Source organism: Melanerpes formicivorus, unplaced genomic scaffold, assembly GCF_026170545.1.
Source record: "Melanerpes formicivorus ecotype bairdi unplaced genomic scaffold, bMelFor1.0.p_v2 SCAF_29, whole genome shotgun sequence".
Taxonomy (NCBI): domain Eukaryota; kingdom Metazoa; phylum Chordata; class Aves; order Piciformes; family Picidae; genus Melanerpes; species Melanerpes formicivorus.
Window position 1 is genome coordinate 5,811 of NW_027142381.1, and position 16,939 is coordinate 22,749.

A 16,939-nucleotide genomic window follows, 5' to 3' on the forward strand; every position below is an offset into this window, starting at 1 on the left:
CATCTCTCCCTGCTTCAGTTACAGCAAATCCACAAGGTGCCAATGGTAGGAAGAAAAGGTCCCCACCAGGATCTAACTGTCCTAGAACAGGCAGTGTCCTGCACTCAGAGCATCAGCAGCAAACAATGACTCAACGAGGGCTGGGGAGATCCAGCCCTTGGCTACCTGCAGCTCCTGGCTTGCTGCATACCCCTCAGTATGGGAGCAGGTCCAGAGCACTAAAGGCTTCCTCAATGCCTGCTGGTTTAGCTTGCAGTCCCCCAAACACAGACTGTGCCTGGTGGTTTGTGCTTTTTAGCATCTCCTTCCCCAGCTGTTGTGGGATCTCAAGGGAAGAAGGGAGGCCAAGCTCAACTTCAAGGCATTTTGTTTTAAGATGGCTGAAAGAAGACTCCACAGGATTACCAAGAACCACATCCTGTGCCTCAGGAGCTGCCTGCAAATTGTGGTGTGTGTGTATATACACCAGGAAGCAGCAGGAAGAGACAAGAGGATAAAGGACAACTGCCAGGATTGTCCTCTGTCAGGCTGGGGGGAAAAAACAAGGGCACACACAAGCAGTTACCTCTGGGGCATGAGGGCCCAACACAAACCCTGTCTCCATGGCCAGGGGCCACCCCTGCCTGCCTGCTCCAGATTCCTTTTGTCACCAGAGGAGAAGAGCTCACCCTCACCCCTCAGCCCTCAGAAAGCCAGAGAGAGCTTCTGGATGGTTAACAAAAATAATGACTTTATTTCTGTCTCTAGGATGTATATAAATAGATGCTCAGCCCATTGGCATTTGCTGCAGCTAAAGAGATTGCACCAATAAGTTATCTGGAGAACCCTCTTTGTTCCTTCCCCTCCCTCCTCTAAGTCAGCAAGTCCTCCTGTTACAGCCAGGGAAAAGAACATCTGTAGGAATGCTCCTGGAAATGACTCTAATTATCAAGCAGCCAATCGTGGAAGTCTCAGTGAGCTTTCATGCTGCCAAGAGGGAAGGGGAGAGGGGAGGGGAAGGGAGAGGGGAGGGGAGGGGAGAGGGGAGGGGAGAGGGGAGGGGAGAGGGGAGGGGAGAGGGGAGGGGAGAGGGGAGGGGAGAGGGGAGGGGGGAGGGGAGGGGGGAGGGGAGGGGGAGGGGAGGGGGGAGGGGAGGGGGGGAGGGGAGGGGGGAGGGGAGGGGGGAGGGGAGGGGGGAGGGGAGGGGGGAGGGGAGGGGAGAGGGGAGGGGAGGGGAGAGGGGAGGGGAGGGGGAGGGGAGGGGAGAGGGGAGGGGAGAGGGGAGGGGAGAGGGGAGGGGAGGGGAGAGGGGAGGGGAGAGGGGAGGGGAGAGGGGAGGGGAGAGGGGAGGGGAGAGGGGAGGGGAGAGGGGAGGGGAGAGGGGAGGGGAGAGGGGAGGGGAGAGGGAGGGGAGAGGGGAGGGGAGAGGGGAGGGGAGGGGAGGAGGAGAGGGGGAGAGGAGAGGAGATGGAATGGAATAGAATAGAATTATCCCAGGCTTGGAAGAGACCCCTTAGAGATCATCAAGTCCCACCTATCACCCAACCACCCATCTGATCAACTAACCCATGGCATCAAGTGCCTCATCCAATCCCTTCTTGAACACCTCCCAGGGATGGGGACTCCACCACCTCCCTGGGCAGCACATTCCAATGGCCAGCCTCTTTCTCTGGGAAGAATTTCTTCCTAGCATCCAGCCCTGAACCTCCCCTGGCACAGCTTGAGACTGTGTCCTCTTGTTCTGGTGCTGCTTGCCTGGGAGAAGAGACCAACCCCCACCTGGCTACAACCTCCCTTCAGGGAGTTGGAGAGAGCAAGAAGGTCTCCCCTGAGCCTCCTCTTCCCCAGGCTAAGCAACCCCAGCTCCCTCAGCCTCTCCTCACAGGGGCTGTGCTCCAGACCCCTCCCCAGCTTTCTTGCCCTTTCCCTGGACACCTTCAAGTCTCTCAATGTCCTTCTTAAATTGAGGAGCCCAGAACTGGACACAGGACTCAAGGTGTGACCCTAGATGGGGGTTAGACACTCTTCACCTGTTTAGAGGGGCAAATGCAGTTCCCTTGCCTTAAGGCTACCCTCCTCCCATCCAAACCCCACCCCGTCTATGCCACCTTCCACTCCATGTCTGACGGACTTGCCGTGTGAAAACAGCTGGCAGTGTAGCAACCAAACACTCTGCAACAGCAACCCTTCAGGCAAACCAAAGCTGGGGGCAACTTCCCTACCATGTTATATAAACTCTTTCACACAGCCCTGACACAAAAGGCTCCCCCAGGCAAAGCCATTTGCAAACCAAGCCAGTGTCACACGAGTTAGAAGAACAAAACCAGCCCAACCAACCCCCACTGCATGGACAAATCCCAAGGGATCAGAGTCAGAATGTATTTGGCAGCAAGAGATGGGGGAAAAGAACCATGAAGGCCTAAGAGAAGAGTAGGGGTGAGGCCAGTGCTTCTGCAGGGTGCTGCTTCCATCACTCCAGCTTTTCATCTCCTTCCTCCACGTCTTTCAGGCTGAGCACTTCCAGAGCTCCTTTGCCCTTGGTCTCGCTGCGGACCAGCTCATTCCAGCTCCCTGAAGCAGCCAGGGTCAATAAGGCACACCTGAAATGGTCCCACAGGGCAATGGTCAAGCAGCAGCAATGCATTTGCAGCAGCCCCTTCCCAAGCCCTGCCATTTTAAAAGGAAAAAAGAGGGTTTAGTTCCTAAGGGAGGAGCCTGCAGAGCTGCTGAGTGAGTTCCATCACCCTCCCCAGCCTGATCAACAGCTTTAGTGATGATCTGCAGGAGGGGATGGAGTCCATCAGCAGCAAGTTTGCAGATGGCACCAAGCTGGGGGGCAGGAGTTGAGCTGTTAGAGGGCTGGAGAGCTCTGCCCAGGGACCTTGCCAAGCTGGACAGATGGGCAGAGGCCAAGGGCAGGAGACAGAACACATCCAAGTGCCAGGGGCTGCACATTGGCCACAGCAACCCCAGGCCAGTGCTACAGGCTGGGGGCAGAGTGGCTGAGAGCAGCCAGGCAGAGAGGGGACCCTGGGGGGTACTGGTTGATAATAGCCTGAACATGAGGCAGCAGTGTGCCCCAGGTGGCCAAGAAGGCCAATGGCATCCTGGCCTGCAGCAGGAAGAGTGTGGCCAGCAGGAGCAGGGAAGTCCTTGTGCCCTGTGCTCAGCACTGCTTAGGCCACACCTTGAGTCCTGTGTCCAGTTCTGGGCTCCTCAGTTTAGGAAGGAGGTTGAGATGCTGGAAGGTGTCCAGAGAAGGGCAAGAAAGCTGGGGAGGGGTCTGGAGCACAGCCCTGTGAGGAGAGGCTGAGGGAGCTGGGGTTGCTTAGGCTGGAGAAGAGAAGGCTCAGGGGAGACCTTGCTCTCTCCAACTCCTTGAAGGGAGGTTGGAGCCAGGTGGGGGTTGGTCTCTTCTGCCAGGCACCCAGCAGCAGAACAAGGGGACACAGTCTCAAGCTGTGCCAGGGGAGGTTTAGTCTGGATGTCAGGAAGAAATTCTTCCCAGACAGAGAGATTGGCCATTTGGATGTGCTGCCCAGGGAGGTGGTGGAGTCATCATCCCTGGAGGTGTGTAGGAAGGGACTGGATGAGGCACTTGGTGCCATGGTTGAGTTGATCAGATGGTGTTGGGTGGCAGGTTGGACTCAATGATCTCACAGATCTTTTCCACCCTGCTCAGTTCTGTATTGTCTGTCACCTTCCCTTGCTGGGCACTGAGAGATTCTAAGCTCTTCTCAGAAGGATTTTTACTACTACCCAAGGACTGGTTTTATCACTTACAATTTCCAGCTGCTCATGGAAGTCTTCACTCTCAATAACTTTAATCAGAGGCTTGAGCCTCTCTTTCAGTTTCTTGCCCTCCTTAAGTGGAAGGATGAATCTCAGCCTCATGTGAGCACGTTCGATTTGCATCGTCTCCTTCAGCTGCCTGATCACTTCCAGTGCCTGTGGAGACATGAAGAACAAAGAGCATTTACACTGCTCTGGAAAACCCACCACACACACCAGAACCTCCAATCCCTTCCATTGCCTGCATGGAACCATTCTGAATGGGAATGACCTCTAAGCTCAGCCAGTCCAACAGTTCTCTACCTCTGCCAAGGCTGCTGCTAAGCCATGGCCCTCAGCACCACAGCTCTGCCTCTTTGCAACACCTCCACCTCTTCCCAACATCCCATCTGAATCTACCCACTTCTAATTTGGCTACTCCCCTCCCCCCTCCCCAGCTGTGCCACCACCCAACACCCTAAAAAGTCCCTCCCAGGCTTTCTTGTAGCCCCCTTCAGATACTGAAAGGCCACATTAAGGTCTCCCTGGAGCCTTCTCCTCTCTAGGCTGATGAACACTGTAGCATAGAATAGACGAGAATAGAGTAGAGTAGAGTAGAAAGGAATAGAATAGAATAGAATAGAATAGAATAGAATAGAATAGAATAGAATAGAATAGACCAGACCAGGTTGGAAGAGACCGCAGAGGTCATCAAGCCCAACCTATCACCCAACACCATCTGACCAACTAAATCATGGCACCAAGTGCCTCATCCAGGCTCTTCCTAAACACCTCCAGGGATGGGGACTCCACCACCTCCCTGGGCAGCACACCCCAATGGCCAATCTCTCTGGCTTGGAAGAATTTCTTCCTAACCTCCAGCCTGAACCTCCCCTGGCACAGCTTGAGACTGTGTCCTCTTGTTCTGGGGCTGCTTGCCTGGGAGAAGAGACCAACCCCCACTGGCTACAACCTCCCTTCAGGGAGTTGTAAACACCAAGAAGGTCTCCCTTGAGCCTCCTCTTCTCCAGGCTAAGCAACCCCAGCTCCCTCAGCCTCTCCTCCCAGGGCTGTGCTCCAGACCCCTCCCCAGCTTTCTTGCCCTTCTCTGGACACCTTCCAGCAGCTCAACATCTTTCCTAACCTGAGGAGCCCAGAACTGGACACAGGACTCCAGGTGTGGCCTAAGCAGTGCTGAGCACAGGGCACAAGGACTTCCCTGCTCCTGCTGGCCACACTCTTCCTGATGCAGGCCAGGATGCCATTGGCCTTCTTGGCCACCTGGGCACACTGCTGGCTCATGTTTAGGCAGCTGTCAATCAGCACCCCCAGGTCCCTCTCTGCGAACTCTCCAGCCACTCTGACCCCAGCCTGTAGCTCTGCATGGGGCTGTTGTGGCCAAAGTGCAGAACCTGGCACTTGGATTTGTTGAATGCCATCCTGTTGGCCTCTGCCAATCTGTCCAGTCTGTTGAGGTCCCTCTGCAGAGCCCTTCTGCCCTCTAACTGACCAACATCTGCTCCTAACTTGGTGTCATCTGCACATTTGCTGATGACTGACTCAATCCACTCACCCAGATCATCAATGAAGATATTAAAGAGGATGGGGCCCAGCACTGATCCCTGGGGGACACCACTGGTGACTCACTGCCAGCTGGATGTGGTGTTTAAGCCCAGGCTGGATGAGGCTCTGGCCAGGCTGATCTAGTGTGGGGTGTCCCTGCCCATGGCAGGGGGGTTGGAACTAGCTGATCCTTGTGGTCCTTTCCAACCCTGACACTATGAAACTGCAGGAGTTTCAGAAGCTGCTTGCAGCCAGCATTCAGCTGCCAGGGGGCTGAGCAATCCCTCTGTGGGCTTTGGACCACAGGGCTTTGCTGAGCCCTCTGTGACTTCCAACAGAGACACTGCACTTGGAAAGACAACAGCTCTGAGCAGGAGCTGACTGGGAGAGAAGCAGAAGAAAAACCAACCTGCTGCTTTGTGCTCTTGTTGGGTTTGACAGAGTAGTGGATGTCCTTCATGGCTCTTTCTATCAGGATGACTGTGTAGGGCCTCTTCGTCTCGGGGTTCACACACTTGTCGGCCACGATGGTGGCGATGTCCCGGAACATCTGCTCCAGCTGCGTGTGCCTCTCTTTGTCTGACACCTGCAGCTCCCCCTTGGACAGGATCTGGACAGCAAACACAAAGGCAAGCAAAGGGTATAAGCATCACACCTCTGACCAAAGAGCAAGCACTCCAACAACTCAGTTAAATTTCACTGCTTCAACAGATGGGTTGGATGTGGGGGGAAAGGGCAATCAGTTAGGATAGGATAGGGTAGGATGGGATAGGGTAGGATAGGGTAGGATGGGATAGGATGGGATGGGATGGGATGGGATGGGATGGGATGGGATAGGATAGGGTAGGATGGAATAGGGTAGGGTAGGATAGGGTAGGGTAGGATAGGGTAGGGTAGGGTAGGGTAGGGTAGGGTAGGGTAGGGTAGGGTAGGGTAGGGTAGGGTAGGGTAGGATGGGATAGAATAGAAATAGAATAGAATTAACCAGGTTGGAAAAGAACTTTGAGAGCATCAAGTCCAACCTATCACCCAACATCATCTGATCAACTAAACCATGGCACCAAGTGCCTCATCCAGGCTCTTCCTAAACACCTCCAGTGACAGTGACTCCACCACCTCCCTGGGCAGCACATCCCAGTGGCCAATCTCTTGCTGGGAAGAATTTCTTCCTCACCTCCAGCCTAAACTTCCCCTGGCACAGCTTAAGACTGTGTCCTCTTGTTCTGGAGCTGCTTGCCTGGCAGAAGAGACCAAGCCCCACCTGTCTACAGCCTCCCTTCAGGGAGTTGGAGAGAGCAAGAAGGTCTCCCCTGAGCCTCCTCTTCTCCAGGCTAAGCAACCCCAGCTCCCTCAGCCTCTCCTCACAGGGCTGTGCTCCAGACCCCTCCCCAGCTTTCTTGCCCTTCTCTGGACACCTTCCAGCATCTCAACATCTTTCCTAACCTGAGGAGCCCAGAACTGGACACAGGACTCAAGGTGTGGCCTAAGCAGTGCTGAGCACAGGGCACAAGGACTTCCCTGCACCACTGAAAAGAGCCTGGCACCTTCTTCTTGACAGCCACCCTTCAGATATTTGTAAACATTGATAAAATGGCCTCTCAGCCTTCTCCTCTCCAGACTAAACAGCCCCAGGGCTCTCAGCCTGTCCTCCTCACAGAGAGGCTCCAGTCCCTTCATACAGCAGCACTGTATTTTGTGAAGACCTTTCATTATCAACCAACCTGCCACATCCATGTGATCCTGAGGAAGACATTTAGAAAGCCTCCTCTGAGCTTTGTTTTCAAAGCCAAAGGAGTGAAACTTACCATCTTGCAGATTTCTGTTTGGTCATCTGTCCCAAATGCTTGGACCAGATCTTCCTTTTTCGCCACCTGCCCTTTGGACACGTTGACAAACACTGTGTGTGTCTGCAGGACCTCATCCAGATCTTTCTCCCTGGAGAACAGAACAGAATAGAATTAAACAGTTTGGAAGAGACCTTTGAGATCATGGAGTCCAACTTATCACCCAACACCATCTGATCAACTAAACCATAGCACCAAGGGCCTCAGCCAGTCTCCTCTTAAACACCTCCAGGGATGGGGACTCCACCACCTCCCTGGGCAGCACATTTCAGTGGCCAATCTCTCTTTCTATGAGGATTTCTTCCTCACCTCCAGCCTAAACCTCCCCTGGCACAGCTTGAGACTGTGTCCTCTTGTTCTGGGGCTGCTTGCCTGGAAGAAGAGACCAACCCCCACCTGGCTACAACCTCCCTTCAGGGAGTTGTATAGAGCAAGAAGGTCTCCCCTGAGCCTCCTCTTCTCCAGGCTAAGCCACCCCAGCTCCCTCAGCCTCTCCTCACAGGGCTGTGCTCCAGACCCCTCCCCAGCTTTCTTGCCCTTCTCTGGACACCTTCCAGCAGCTCAACATCTTTCCTAACCTGAGGGTCCCAGAACTGGACACAGGACTCAAGGTGTGGCCTAAGCAGTGCTGAGCACAGGGCACAAGGACTTCCCTGATCCTGCTGGCCACACTCTTCCTGATGCAGGCCAGGAGGCCATTTGCCTTCTTGGCCCCCTGGGAACACTGCTGCCTCCTGTTCAGCTGCTGTCAACCACTACCCCCAGGTCCCTCTCTGCCTGGCTGCTCTCAGCCACTCTGACCCCAGCCTGTAGCACTGCCTGGGGTTGTTGTGGCCAGTGTGCAGCACCTGGCACTTGGATGTGTTCAATCTCCTGCCCTTGGACTCTGCCCATCTGTCCAGCCTGTCGAGGTCCCTCTGCAGAGCTCTCCTACCTTCTAACAGCTCAACTCCTGCCCCCAAGCTTGGTGCCATCTGCAAACTTACTGCTGATGGACTCAATGCCCTTGTCCAGATCGTCAATAGATATTAAAGAGCAGATTAGGGTCGGGTCAGAGAAGCTGCTAGGTCAGCAGTGCACGAAAGCACACACGAGCTGTTAGCGAGGCCGCACCAGTCCTGCTGCCAAGGGCTGAATCACGAGAGCCTGGAAACGTCTGTTACCGAAACGTCAACAGCAGGGCAGGGCAGGGGGCAGGGAAGGGCAGGGCAGGGGGCAGGGCAGGGCAGGGGCACCACGCAGCGCCCCGGGTCGCTCCCTCCCCCTTCTCTGCTCCGCACCGTCATTCACAGCTGCCTCCCTCCCGAACTCGCTGCCTCTCTCCCCACACCGGCCTCTCCCCCTCGTCATACCCAGGTCCCCACGGGGCCCTCCCCAGCCCCTCCATATGCAGGCCCCACAGGAGCCTCCTCCTCCTCCTCCTCCTCCCGGGCTCTCCCCGCAGCCGGCCCTCACACGACCGCCCTCCTCTGACTCCTTCCATAGTCGAGGCCCACACGGCTCTGGCCGCCGCCCCAATCAGGGGCCCATAGTGGCCTCCCCCTAAGCCCTGCTCCCCCCGGCCAGGCCCCGGCGGCGCTGCCGGCGACTCACGCTCCGCTGCGCCATCCCATGACCTTGTTGCGGTAGCAGGCGATCTCGAAGCGCTTCCCGCCGCGCCGAGCCCGCACCACGGCCACGTTGGTGAGGCGGATCTGGTTGGTGGGGGTGAAGATGGACATGGCGATAGCGGCGGCGGCGGCGGCGGCGGCGGCGGCGGCGGCGGCGGCGGCGGCGGCGGCGACTTCCCCGGCGCCGGGCGAGCGCGGGGCTGAGGGGGCGCTGCCGCCCCACGCTGCCTCCCCATTGGGCGACGCTGCGCTTTGCCCGCCCACTGGCTCCTCACGTTGCCTCCCCATTGGGCGACGCTGCGCTTTGCCCGCCCACTGGCTCCTCACGCTGCCTCTCCATTGGGCGACGCTGCGCTTTGCCCGCCCGCTGGAGCACCAAGAAAAGGCGTCCGGAGGGAAACAGGGAGAGGCGGCGGTGGTGGCCGGCCGGAAGGGGAAGGAGAAGCGCGTGGCGCATGGCCGGGGGAGAGGGGGTTCCGCTAGTGGGGGACCGGGCATGGAGGGCCGGGGTGAGTGCGAGGGCTGCGTCTGGGGGGGCTCAGCCGTGAGGCGGGGGTGCGTGTGGGGGACATTGACCGTCATGTCGGTCCCTCGGGGGGGCTGATGACCGCCAGGTCTGTGCCTGGGGGGCTCCCGCCGCAGGGCAGGGGGTGTGGAGGGCTCCGAGCGGGGAGTTCCCTGTCGAGGGGGCTCCAAGCCGCGAGGGAGGTGTGGGGTGTGGGGCTTGCAACCGTAAGGGAGAACTCTGTGTGGTGTGGCAACAGGGAGGGATGCCCCTGAGGGGGGACATAACCAGGAGGGGGTGTGCACGTGGGGTGCAGCTACGGGGAGGGATAACCGTGAGGGAAGTGTGAGTCGGCTAACAACGGGAGGGGGGGAGAAATAACGGGGGGGTGTGTGTGTGTGTGTGTGTGAGTGGGGGGGCAATAAGGGGGAGGGGAGGGGTGTGTGTGGGGGGGGCAATAACGGGGAGGGGGGTTTGGGGGGTAATTATGTGGGGAAGGGGTCATAACATTGAGAGGCAATGTCTGGGTGGGGGTAATAACCATGAGGGAAGGGGGTAATCACAATGAGGGGGGAGGGTGATAATGGGGGTTACCACTGTGTGCCTTGGGGGGTAACCAGCTCCTGAGGTCTGCATGTGTTGGGTCTGTGCAGAGCCAAGGCCAGCAGGATACAGTGGGTGCTGCCCAAGTGCCAGGTTCTGCACATTGGCCACAACAACCCCAGGCAGTGCTACAGGCTGGGGTCAGAGTGGCTGAGAGCAGCCAGGCAGAGAGGGACCTGGGGGTACTGGTCGATGGTAGGCTGAACATGAGCCTGCAGTGTGCCCAGGCAGCCAAGAGGGCCAATGGCATCCTGGCCTGCATCAGGAACAGTGTGGCCAGCAGGAGCAGGGAGGTCATTCTGCCCCTGTACACTGCACTGGTTGGGCCACACCTCGAGTCCTGTGTCCAGTTCTGGGCTCCTCAATTTAGGAAGGAGGTTGACTTGCTGGAAGGTGTCCAGAGAAGAGCAACAAAGTTGGTGAGGGGCTTGGAACACAGCCCTGTGAGGAGAGGCTGAGGGAGCTGGGGTTGCTCAGCCTGGAGAAGAGGAGACTCAGGGGTGACCTTATCACTCTCTACAACTACCTGAAGGGAGGTTGTAGACAGGTAGAGGTTGGTCTCTTCTCCCAGGCAACCAGTACCAGAACAAGAGGCCACAGTCTCAAGCTGCGCCAGGGGAGGTTTAGGCTGGATGTTAGGAAGAAATTCTACACAGAGAGAGTGATTGCCCATTGGAATGGGCTGCCTGGGGAGGTGGTGGAGTCACCATCCCTGGAGGTGTTCAGGAGGAGACTTGATGGGGTGCTTGGTGCCATGGGTTAGTTGTTTGGGTGGGTTGGATTGGTTGATGGGTTAGACACGATGATCTTGAAGGTCTCTTCCAGCCTGGTTTGGTTTATTCTATTCTAAAGGCTTGCTCTTGTGCCACCCTCAAATAGAGTGTGCAGTTCTGGTGTCCTTGGAGCAAGTCAAGAGGAGGGTCCTGAGGCTGATCCAAGGGCTGGAGCACCTCTGCTGTGAGGGTGGGCTGAGGAAGTTGGTTTTTTCCCAGCCTGGAGTAGAGAAGGCTTTGGGAGGGACCTTACAGCTGCTTTCCAATACCTGAAGGGATCCTACAGGAAGGCTGCAGGGGGACTTTTCATCAGGGTGTTCAGTGATGGGACGAGGGGGGATGGTTTGAAGGTGGGGGAGAGCAGGGTCAGACTGGATCTCAGGAAATTCTTGAATACAAGGGTGGGGAGATGCTGGAACAGGTTGCCCAGGGAGGCTGTGGGTGTCTCCTCCCTGGAGGTGCTCAGGGCTGGGCTGGATGAGGCTTTGAGCAACCAGGGCTGGTTGAGAGGTGTCCTTGCCCATGGCAGGAAGGTTGGAGTGGGTGATCTCTGAGGTCCTTTCCAACCTAAGCCATGCTATGACTTTTTCCCTCCAGACACCTGCACAGCACAGAAGCTCCCTGTGTTGCCTTAGACCAGACCCTGCCAATCCAAGAATGAACCCAGAGTTTCTTTGTGGCAGTCTAATAAATATTAGCTTGGATGCACAGCTGGAACTCAGCTGACACCTCTGAGGAGGCAAAAAGCTCCTTGGTTCAGCTGCTTTTGTTGTCTTTAGCCTCAAGCTGCTTCCTGCAGAGCCAAGGGAATAGCTGAGGGCATGAAACTGGCTGCTGGTTTTTGTGTGTGCTCATTATGACCTCCTCCTGTAGGAATCATCTTGGGCTGAGTCTGATTTCTCCTAGGTTTGGATGCCTCAGTGGATGCATGGAACTTCCTCTCTACTTCCCTGGTGTCCTTATGGCTGCAGAGGTTTTATATCTATGCTGCTGTGGCTTTGGGGCTCAGCATTTGGCTCATCATTCACTTCAGCACCACCACCACCCCAGGAAAAAAGGAGGCAACTGAAGAGGTAGGAAGAGCCCAAAAATCTGTCTGGAAGTATGAAACTATGAAACTATGAAGTGAGTAGTTGCCAGGTAAAGAAACTCCTGGTGCAGTGAAATGAGCTCCTGCTCTGGGTGCCCACCTGGGTGGTCTCAGCCCCCAGTTCATGGATTCACAGAATGGGTTGGAAGGGTCCTTAAAGATCAGTCAGTTCCAACCCCTCTGCCATGGGCAGGGACACCTCCCACCAGCCTCATCCAGCCTGGCCTTGGACACCCCCAGGGAGGGGACATCCACAGCCTCCCTGGGCAGCCAGGTCCAGGGTCTCCCCACCCTTCACTGTGAAGAACTTCTGCCTAATCTCCTGTCTAAATCAGCTCTCTTCAATCATCTGATGGTCATCACAGAATCACCAAGGTTGGAAGAGACCTCAAAGCTCATCAAGTCCAACCTGTCACCACAGACCTCATGACTAAACCATGGCACCAAGTGCCACATCCAATCCCCTCTTCACTGTTTCATGTTTGTGGGTAACTCAGTCCCCTTCTTGCTCTGATGCTAAAGCAGATCTCAGCTGCCCTCTTCTCACCTTGCTACTGGGAGAAGGTTTCAGCCTGGGTCACTCTGTTAGTTCAGGTAAATCACTCTGCTTGTGCCCAGTGCTTTCACCTTCATGTTTCCATGTTAATGCCAAGATTAGGCTGGGTTGAGGATGGGAGTGGGATGAAGCTGTTCAGCACATGAAAACCTCCTTGTGCAGGTGAGTGAAGTTGTGCTGGGGGAGTTGGGAGGCTCTTAGGTCCAGGTGGATCCTGTTGTCTCCTCATGGTGTGGGAGGAGTGTATTGCAGCATGGCTTGCTCCAGAGAAGTAGTTCCTTCTGTGTCTTAGAGGAAATGAAAACAGGTGGGGCTGTTCAGCCTGGAGAAAAGAAGGCTCTGGGGAGACCTTAGAGCAGTTTTCCAGTACCTGAAGGGGGCTGCAGGAGAGCTGGGGAGGGACTCTTAGAGGCCTTGTAGTGGCAGGATGAGAGGCAATGGCTTTGAACTGGAAGAGAGGAGAGACTGAGACTGGAGAGGAGGAAGAAATTCTTTCCAGTGAGGGTGGTGAGAAACTGGCACAGGTTGCCCAGGGAGGCTGTGGATGCCTCCTCCCTGGAGGTGTTCAAAGCCAGCTTGGATGAGGCCTTGAGCAACCTGGGCTGGTGGGAGGTGTCCCTGCCCATGGCAGGGGGGTTGGATCTGGATGAGCTTTGAGGTCCCTTCCAACCCAAACCACTCTTTGCATCAATGAAAATCGTTCAGCTGTTTGTGTAGTGCTGAGAGTCTGGCCTCAGGGCTTGAATTTCAAATGCTTTGGGGGGGAAAATGGAGGTAAAATCCCTTTGAAAAGGAAGTGAGTGTGACAGTGCTTGTTTCACAGGGCAAGAAGCCCAATGGGAATCCCACTGCTTTGGAAGGAGCAGAAGACAAACTGGTGAATGGCTCTGCCACCCTGAAGGCAAAGGAGGTCTATGTTGCTGGGGTGAAGATCTTCTATGGGTCTCAGACTGGCACAGCAAAGGTAAAAGTTCCCTTTTCCTCTATGTACAGAAGTTGTTGTGACATCTTGAGCTACAAGGATGTTGCCTACCTTGCAGGAAGTACAGCATGTGAAAGGTCATTAGAAGTCATTGTCTGACATGAATGACAGGCTGGGGGCAGAGTGGCTGAGAGCAGCCAGGCAGAAAGGGACCTGGGGGTGCTGGTGGACAGCAGCTGAACATGAGCCAGCAGTGTGCCCAGCTGGCCAAGAAGGCCAAGGGCATCCTGGCCTGCATCAGGAAGAGTGTGGCCAGCAGGAGCAGGGAAGTCCTTGTGCCCTGTGCTCAGCACTGCTGAGGTCACACCTTGAGTCCTGTGTCCAGTTCTGGGCTCCTCAGGTTAGGAAAGATGTTGAGCTGCTGGAAGGTGTCCAGAGAAGGGCAAGAAAGCTGGGGAGGGGTCTGGGGCACAGCCCTGTGAGGAGAGGCTGAGGGAGCTGGGGTTGCTCTAGCCTGGAGAAGAGGAGGCTCAGGAGAGACCTTCTTGCTGTTTGCAACTCCCTGAAGGGAGGTTGTAGCCAGGTGGGGGTTGGTCTCTTCTGCCAGGCAAGCAGCAGCAGAACAAGAGGCCACAGTCTCAAGCTGTGCCAGGGGAGGTTTAGGCTGGAGGTGAGGAAGAATTTCTTCACAGAAAGAGAGATTGGCCCTTGGGATGTGCTGCCCAGGGAGGTGGTGGAGTCACTGTCACTGGAGGTGTTTAGGAAGAGCCTGGATGAGGCACTTGGTGCCATGGTTTAGTTGATCAGATGGTGCTGGGTGAGAGGTTGGACTTGATGATCACAAATATCTTTTCCAACCTGGTTAATTCTGTTCTATAAGGAAGTGATACAATTTTTCTCCTCCCTTGAAATGGGACATGCAGTAGAGGCATCCATTGTGAAGCTCTGACTCTTAATTTGCTAGCAGGTTGTCTTAGGCTGGTTTGGGTGCTTTCTCAAGCTGGAATTCATCTGTAAATGGGAATTCAGTCATTTAAAATCCATGTGTTCACCTTTCAGCCTTTTATCCCTCATCTGTGTGAGGAATTGGAGGCCCAGTGTCCAGTTCTGGTGTTATTGTTCTTTCTGTGCTGGGAGAAGTAATTGGCCATTGGAATGTGCTGCCCAGGGAGGTGGTGGAGTCACCATCACTGGAGGTGTTCAAAAAAGGCTTGGGTGTGGGCCTTGGAGCCATGGTTTAGTTGTCAGGAGGTGTTAGGTATTAGGTGACAGGTTGGACTTGATGATCTCTGAGGTCTTTTCCAGCCTGGTTGATTCTATGGTTCTGGTTCTGAGTGACTGCACACAGCAGGGCTTGTTTGACCCTTTAGTTCATGGAATGCCTTGGGTTGGAAGGAACCTTTAAAGACCATCTAGTTCCAACCTCCTGCCATGGGACATCTCCACCAGCCCAGTTTGCACAAGGCCTTATCCAGGCTGGCCTTGAACACCTCCAGGGAGGGGACAGCCCCAACCTGTTCCAATGTCTTCCCCACCCTCACTGTAGTTGTGTTGAAGTAATTGCTAACCTTCCCCATTTCTCCTCTCAGAGGTTTGCCAAAGGCCTGGCTGAAGCTGTTACTCCCCTTCATTTGCCTGTGGAAGTCATTAGCATGGGAGACTATGATCCAGAAGATTGCTTATCAGAGGAGGTGGGTGTCACGAGTGTGCTAGGTGCAAGACTCTTCCTGGGATCCCTGAAGGCTCTTTTCTGCTTCTCTTTATCTCCTCTTACCCTGCAAATCTCCAAACCTGTGTGGTTTCCCCCTGCTTGCAGCACTGGTGAGGCCACAGCTTGTGTACTGGCTTCAGTTTTGAGGCCCCCACCACAAGTAGGATCTTGAGGGGCTGGAGCATGTCCAGAGAAGGGCAACAAAGCTGATGAAGGGTCTGGAGAACAGGGCTGCTGAGGAGCAGCTGAGGGAGCTGGGGTTGCTTAGCCTGGAGAAGAAGCAGCTCAGGGGAGACCTTCTGTCTCTCTACAGCTACCTAAAAGAAGGCTGGAGTGAGGTGGAGAGGTTCATAGGATGGTTGTGGTTGGAAGGGACCTTAAAGATCATCTAGTTGGTCTCTTCTCCCATGTAACAAGTGACAGGAGAAGAGAAACTTGCTTCAAGTGGCACCTGGGGGGCTTTGGGTTGGCTGCTAGCAGGAACCTCTTCCCTGGAAGTGTTCTGCACCCCTGGAGCAGCTTGATCTCTGCTGGCTGTTGTTAGATGACTTTGCAGGGGGATGGGTATTTACCACCAGTGGGATCATCACCTGCACCACCCTCACCAAGCTGGAATTCATCTGTACATGTGAATTCAGTCCCTTAAAATCCATGTGATCACCTTTCAGCCTTTTATCCCTCATCTGTGTGAGGAATTGGAGGCCCAGTGTCCAGTTCTGGTGGTGGAGGTGGTCTTTCTGTGCTGGGAGAAGTAATTGGCCATTGGGATATGCTGCCCAGGGAGGTGGTGGAGACCCTGCCCCTGGAGGTATCATAGTATCAGTCAGGGTTGGAAGGGACCACAAGGATCATCTAGTTCCAACCCCCAGTGTGCCCAGGTGTTTGAAAAAGGCTTGGCTGTGGCACTGGGAGCCATGGTTTGGTTGTCAGGGGGTGTTGGGTGCTAGGTTGGATTTAATGCTCTCTGAGGTCTCTATTAGCCCCCTGGTGAGGATCTGCTCTCCTGACACATTCCAGCTGCCTTCTGGGTGTGAAGTGTCCTGAAGCATGGGGTGATCTCTGCTCTGGTTCTCTCCTCAGACAAGCAGCAGGAACATTTGTGTGTTCCTGGTGGCTACCTACACAGATGGGCAACCCACCGAGAGCGCAGCCTGGTTCTGCAAGTGGTTGGAAGAGGCTGCCAGCGACTTCCGCTACGGCAAGACCTACCTGAAGGGCCTGAGCTATGCTGTCTTTGGCTTGGGGAACTCGGTTTATGTTGATCACTACAACACAGTGAGTATCTGCTCTGCAGCTTTGCTTGGGTTCTGCTCTCCTGAAAGGCCTGGTGTGGGAACACCAAGGTATCACAGTATCACTAAGGTTGGAAGAGACCTCGGGGATCATTGAGTCCAACCTATCAACACAGACCCCATGACTAGACCATGGCACCAAGTGCCACATCCAATCCCCTCTTGAACACCTCCAGGGATGGGGACTCCACCACCTCCCTGGGCAGCACATCCCAATGACAAATGACTCGCTCGGTGAAGAACTTTCTCCTCACCTCGAGTCTAAACCTCCCCTGGCACAGCTTGAGACTGTGTCCTCTTGTTCTGGTGCTGGGTGCCTGGCAGAAGAGACCAACCTCTGCCTGGCTACAGCCTCCCTTCAGGGAGTTGTAGAGTGCAATGAGGTCACCCCTGAGCCTTCTCTTCTCCAGGCTAAGCAACCCCAGCTCCCTCAGCCTCTCCTCACAGGGCTGTGTTCAAGGCCTCTCCCCAGCCTTGTTGCCCTTCTCTGGACACCTTCAAGTCTCTCAATGTCCTTCTTAAACTGAGGAGCCCAGAACTGGACACAGGAATCAAGGTGTGGCCTGAGCAGTGCTGAGCACAGGGCACAAGGACTTCCCTGCTCCTGCTGGCCACACTCTTCCTGCTGCAGGCCAGAATGCCCTTGGCCTTCTTGGCCACCTGGGCACACTGCTGGCTCATGTTCAGCCTACTATAAACCAGTCCCCCCAGGTCCCTCTC

At 55.4% G+C, this 16,939-nt stretch overlaps 2 protein-coding genes across 3 annotated transcripts in view; one reads left to right on the forward strand and one right to left on the reverse strand.

The window, feature by feature from the left end:
- Positions 1-2,344: 2,344 nt before the first annotated feature.
- On the reverse strand, positions 2,345-8,956 carry SBDS (SBDS ribosome maturation factor). The gene is made up of 5 exons (XM_068154425.1): positions 8,751-8,956; positions 7,119-7,248; positions 5,723-5,923; positions 3,763-3,927; positions 2,345-2,579 (listed from the first exon to the last, which is right to left on the reverse strand). The coding sequence occupies exons 1-5, from the start codon at positions 8,876-8,878 to the stop codon at positions 2,538-2,540; spliced, it is 666 nt and encodes a 221-aa protein (XP_068010526.1). The 5' UTR covers positions 8,879-8,956; the 3' UTR covers positions 2,345-2,537.
- A 286-nt stretch (positions 8,957-9,242) lies between these two features.
- LOC137449170 (S-adenosyl-L-methionine-dependent tRNA 4-demethylwyosine synthase TYW1-like) overlaps positions 9,243-16,939 on the forward strand; it is a 110,794-nt gene continuing 103,097 nt past the window's right edge. Inside the window, exons 1-5 of one of the 2 annotated variants that reach the window (XM_068154426.1) lie at positions 9,243-9,276; positions 11,555-11,721; positions 13,118-13,258; positions 14,806-14,907; positions 16,008-16,202. In XM_068154426.1, the coding sequence (XP_068010527.1) occupies positions 9,264-9,276; positions 11,555-11,721; positions 13,118-13,258; positions 14,806-14,907; positions 16,008-16,202 (618 nt within the window). In that variant the 5' untranslated portion in view covers positions 9,243-9,263. The remainder of the gene's footprint in view (positions 9,277-11,554; positions 11,722-13,117; positions 13,259-14,805; positions 14,908-16,007; positions 16,203-16,939) is intronic. The other variant, XM_068154427.1, reaches the window with a different exon arrangement.

Coding starts and splice junctions, on each gene's coding strand:
- SBDS (XM_068154425.1), bottom strand. CDS start 8,878: ATGTCCATCTTCACCCCCACCAACCAGATCCGCCTCACCAACGTGGCC. Junction 7,249..8,750: donor ATGGGATGGCGCAGCGGAGC/GTGAGTCGCCGG, acceptor TCTGTTCTCCAG/GGAGAAAGATCTGGATGAGG. Junction 2,580..3,762: donor TCCATGAGCAGCTGGAAATT/GTAAGTGATAAA, acceptor GGACCATTTCAG/GTGTGCCTTATTGACCCTGG.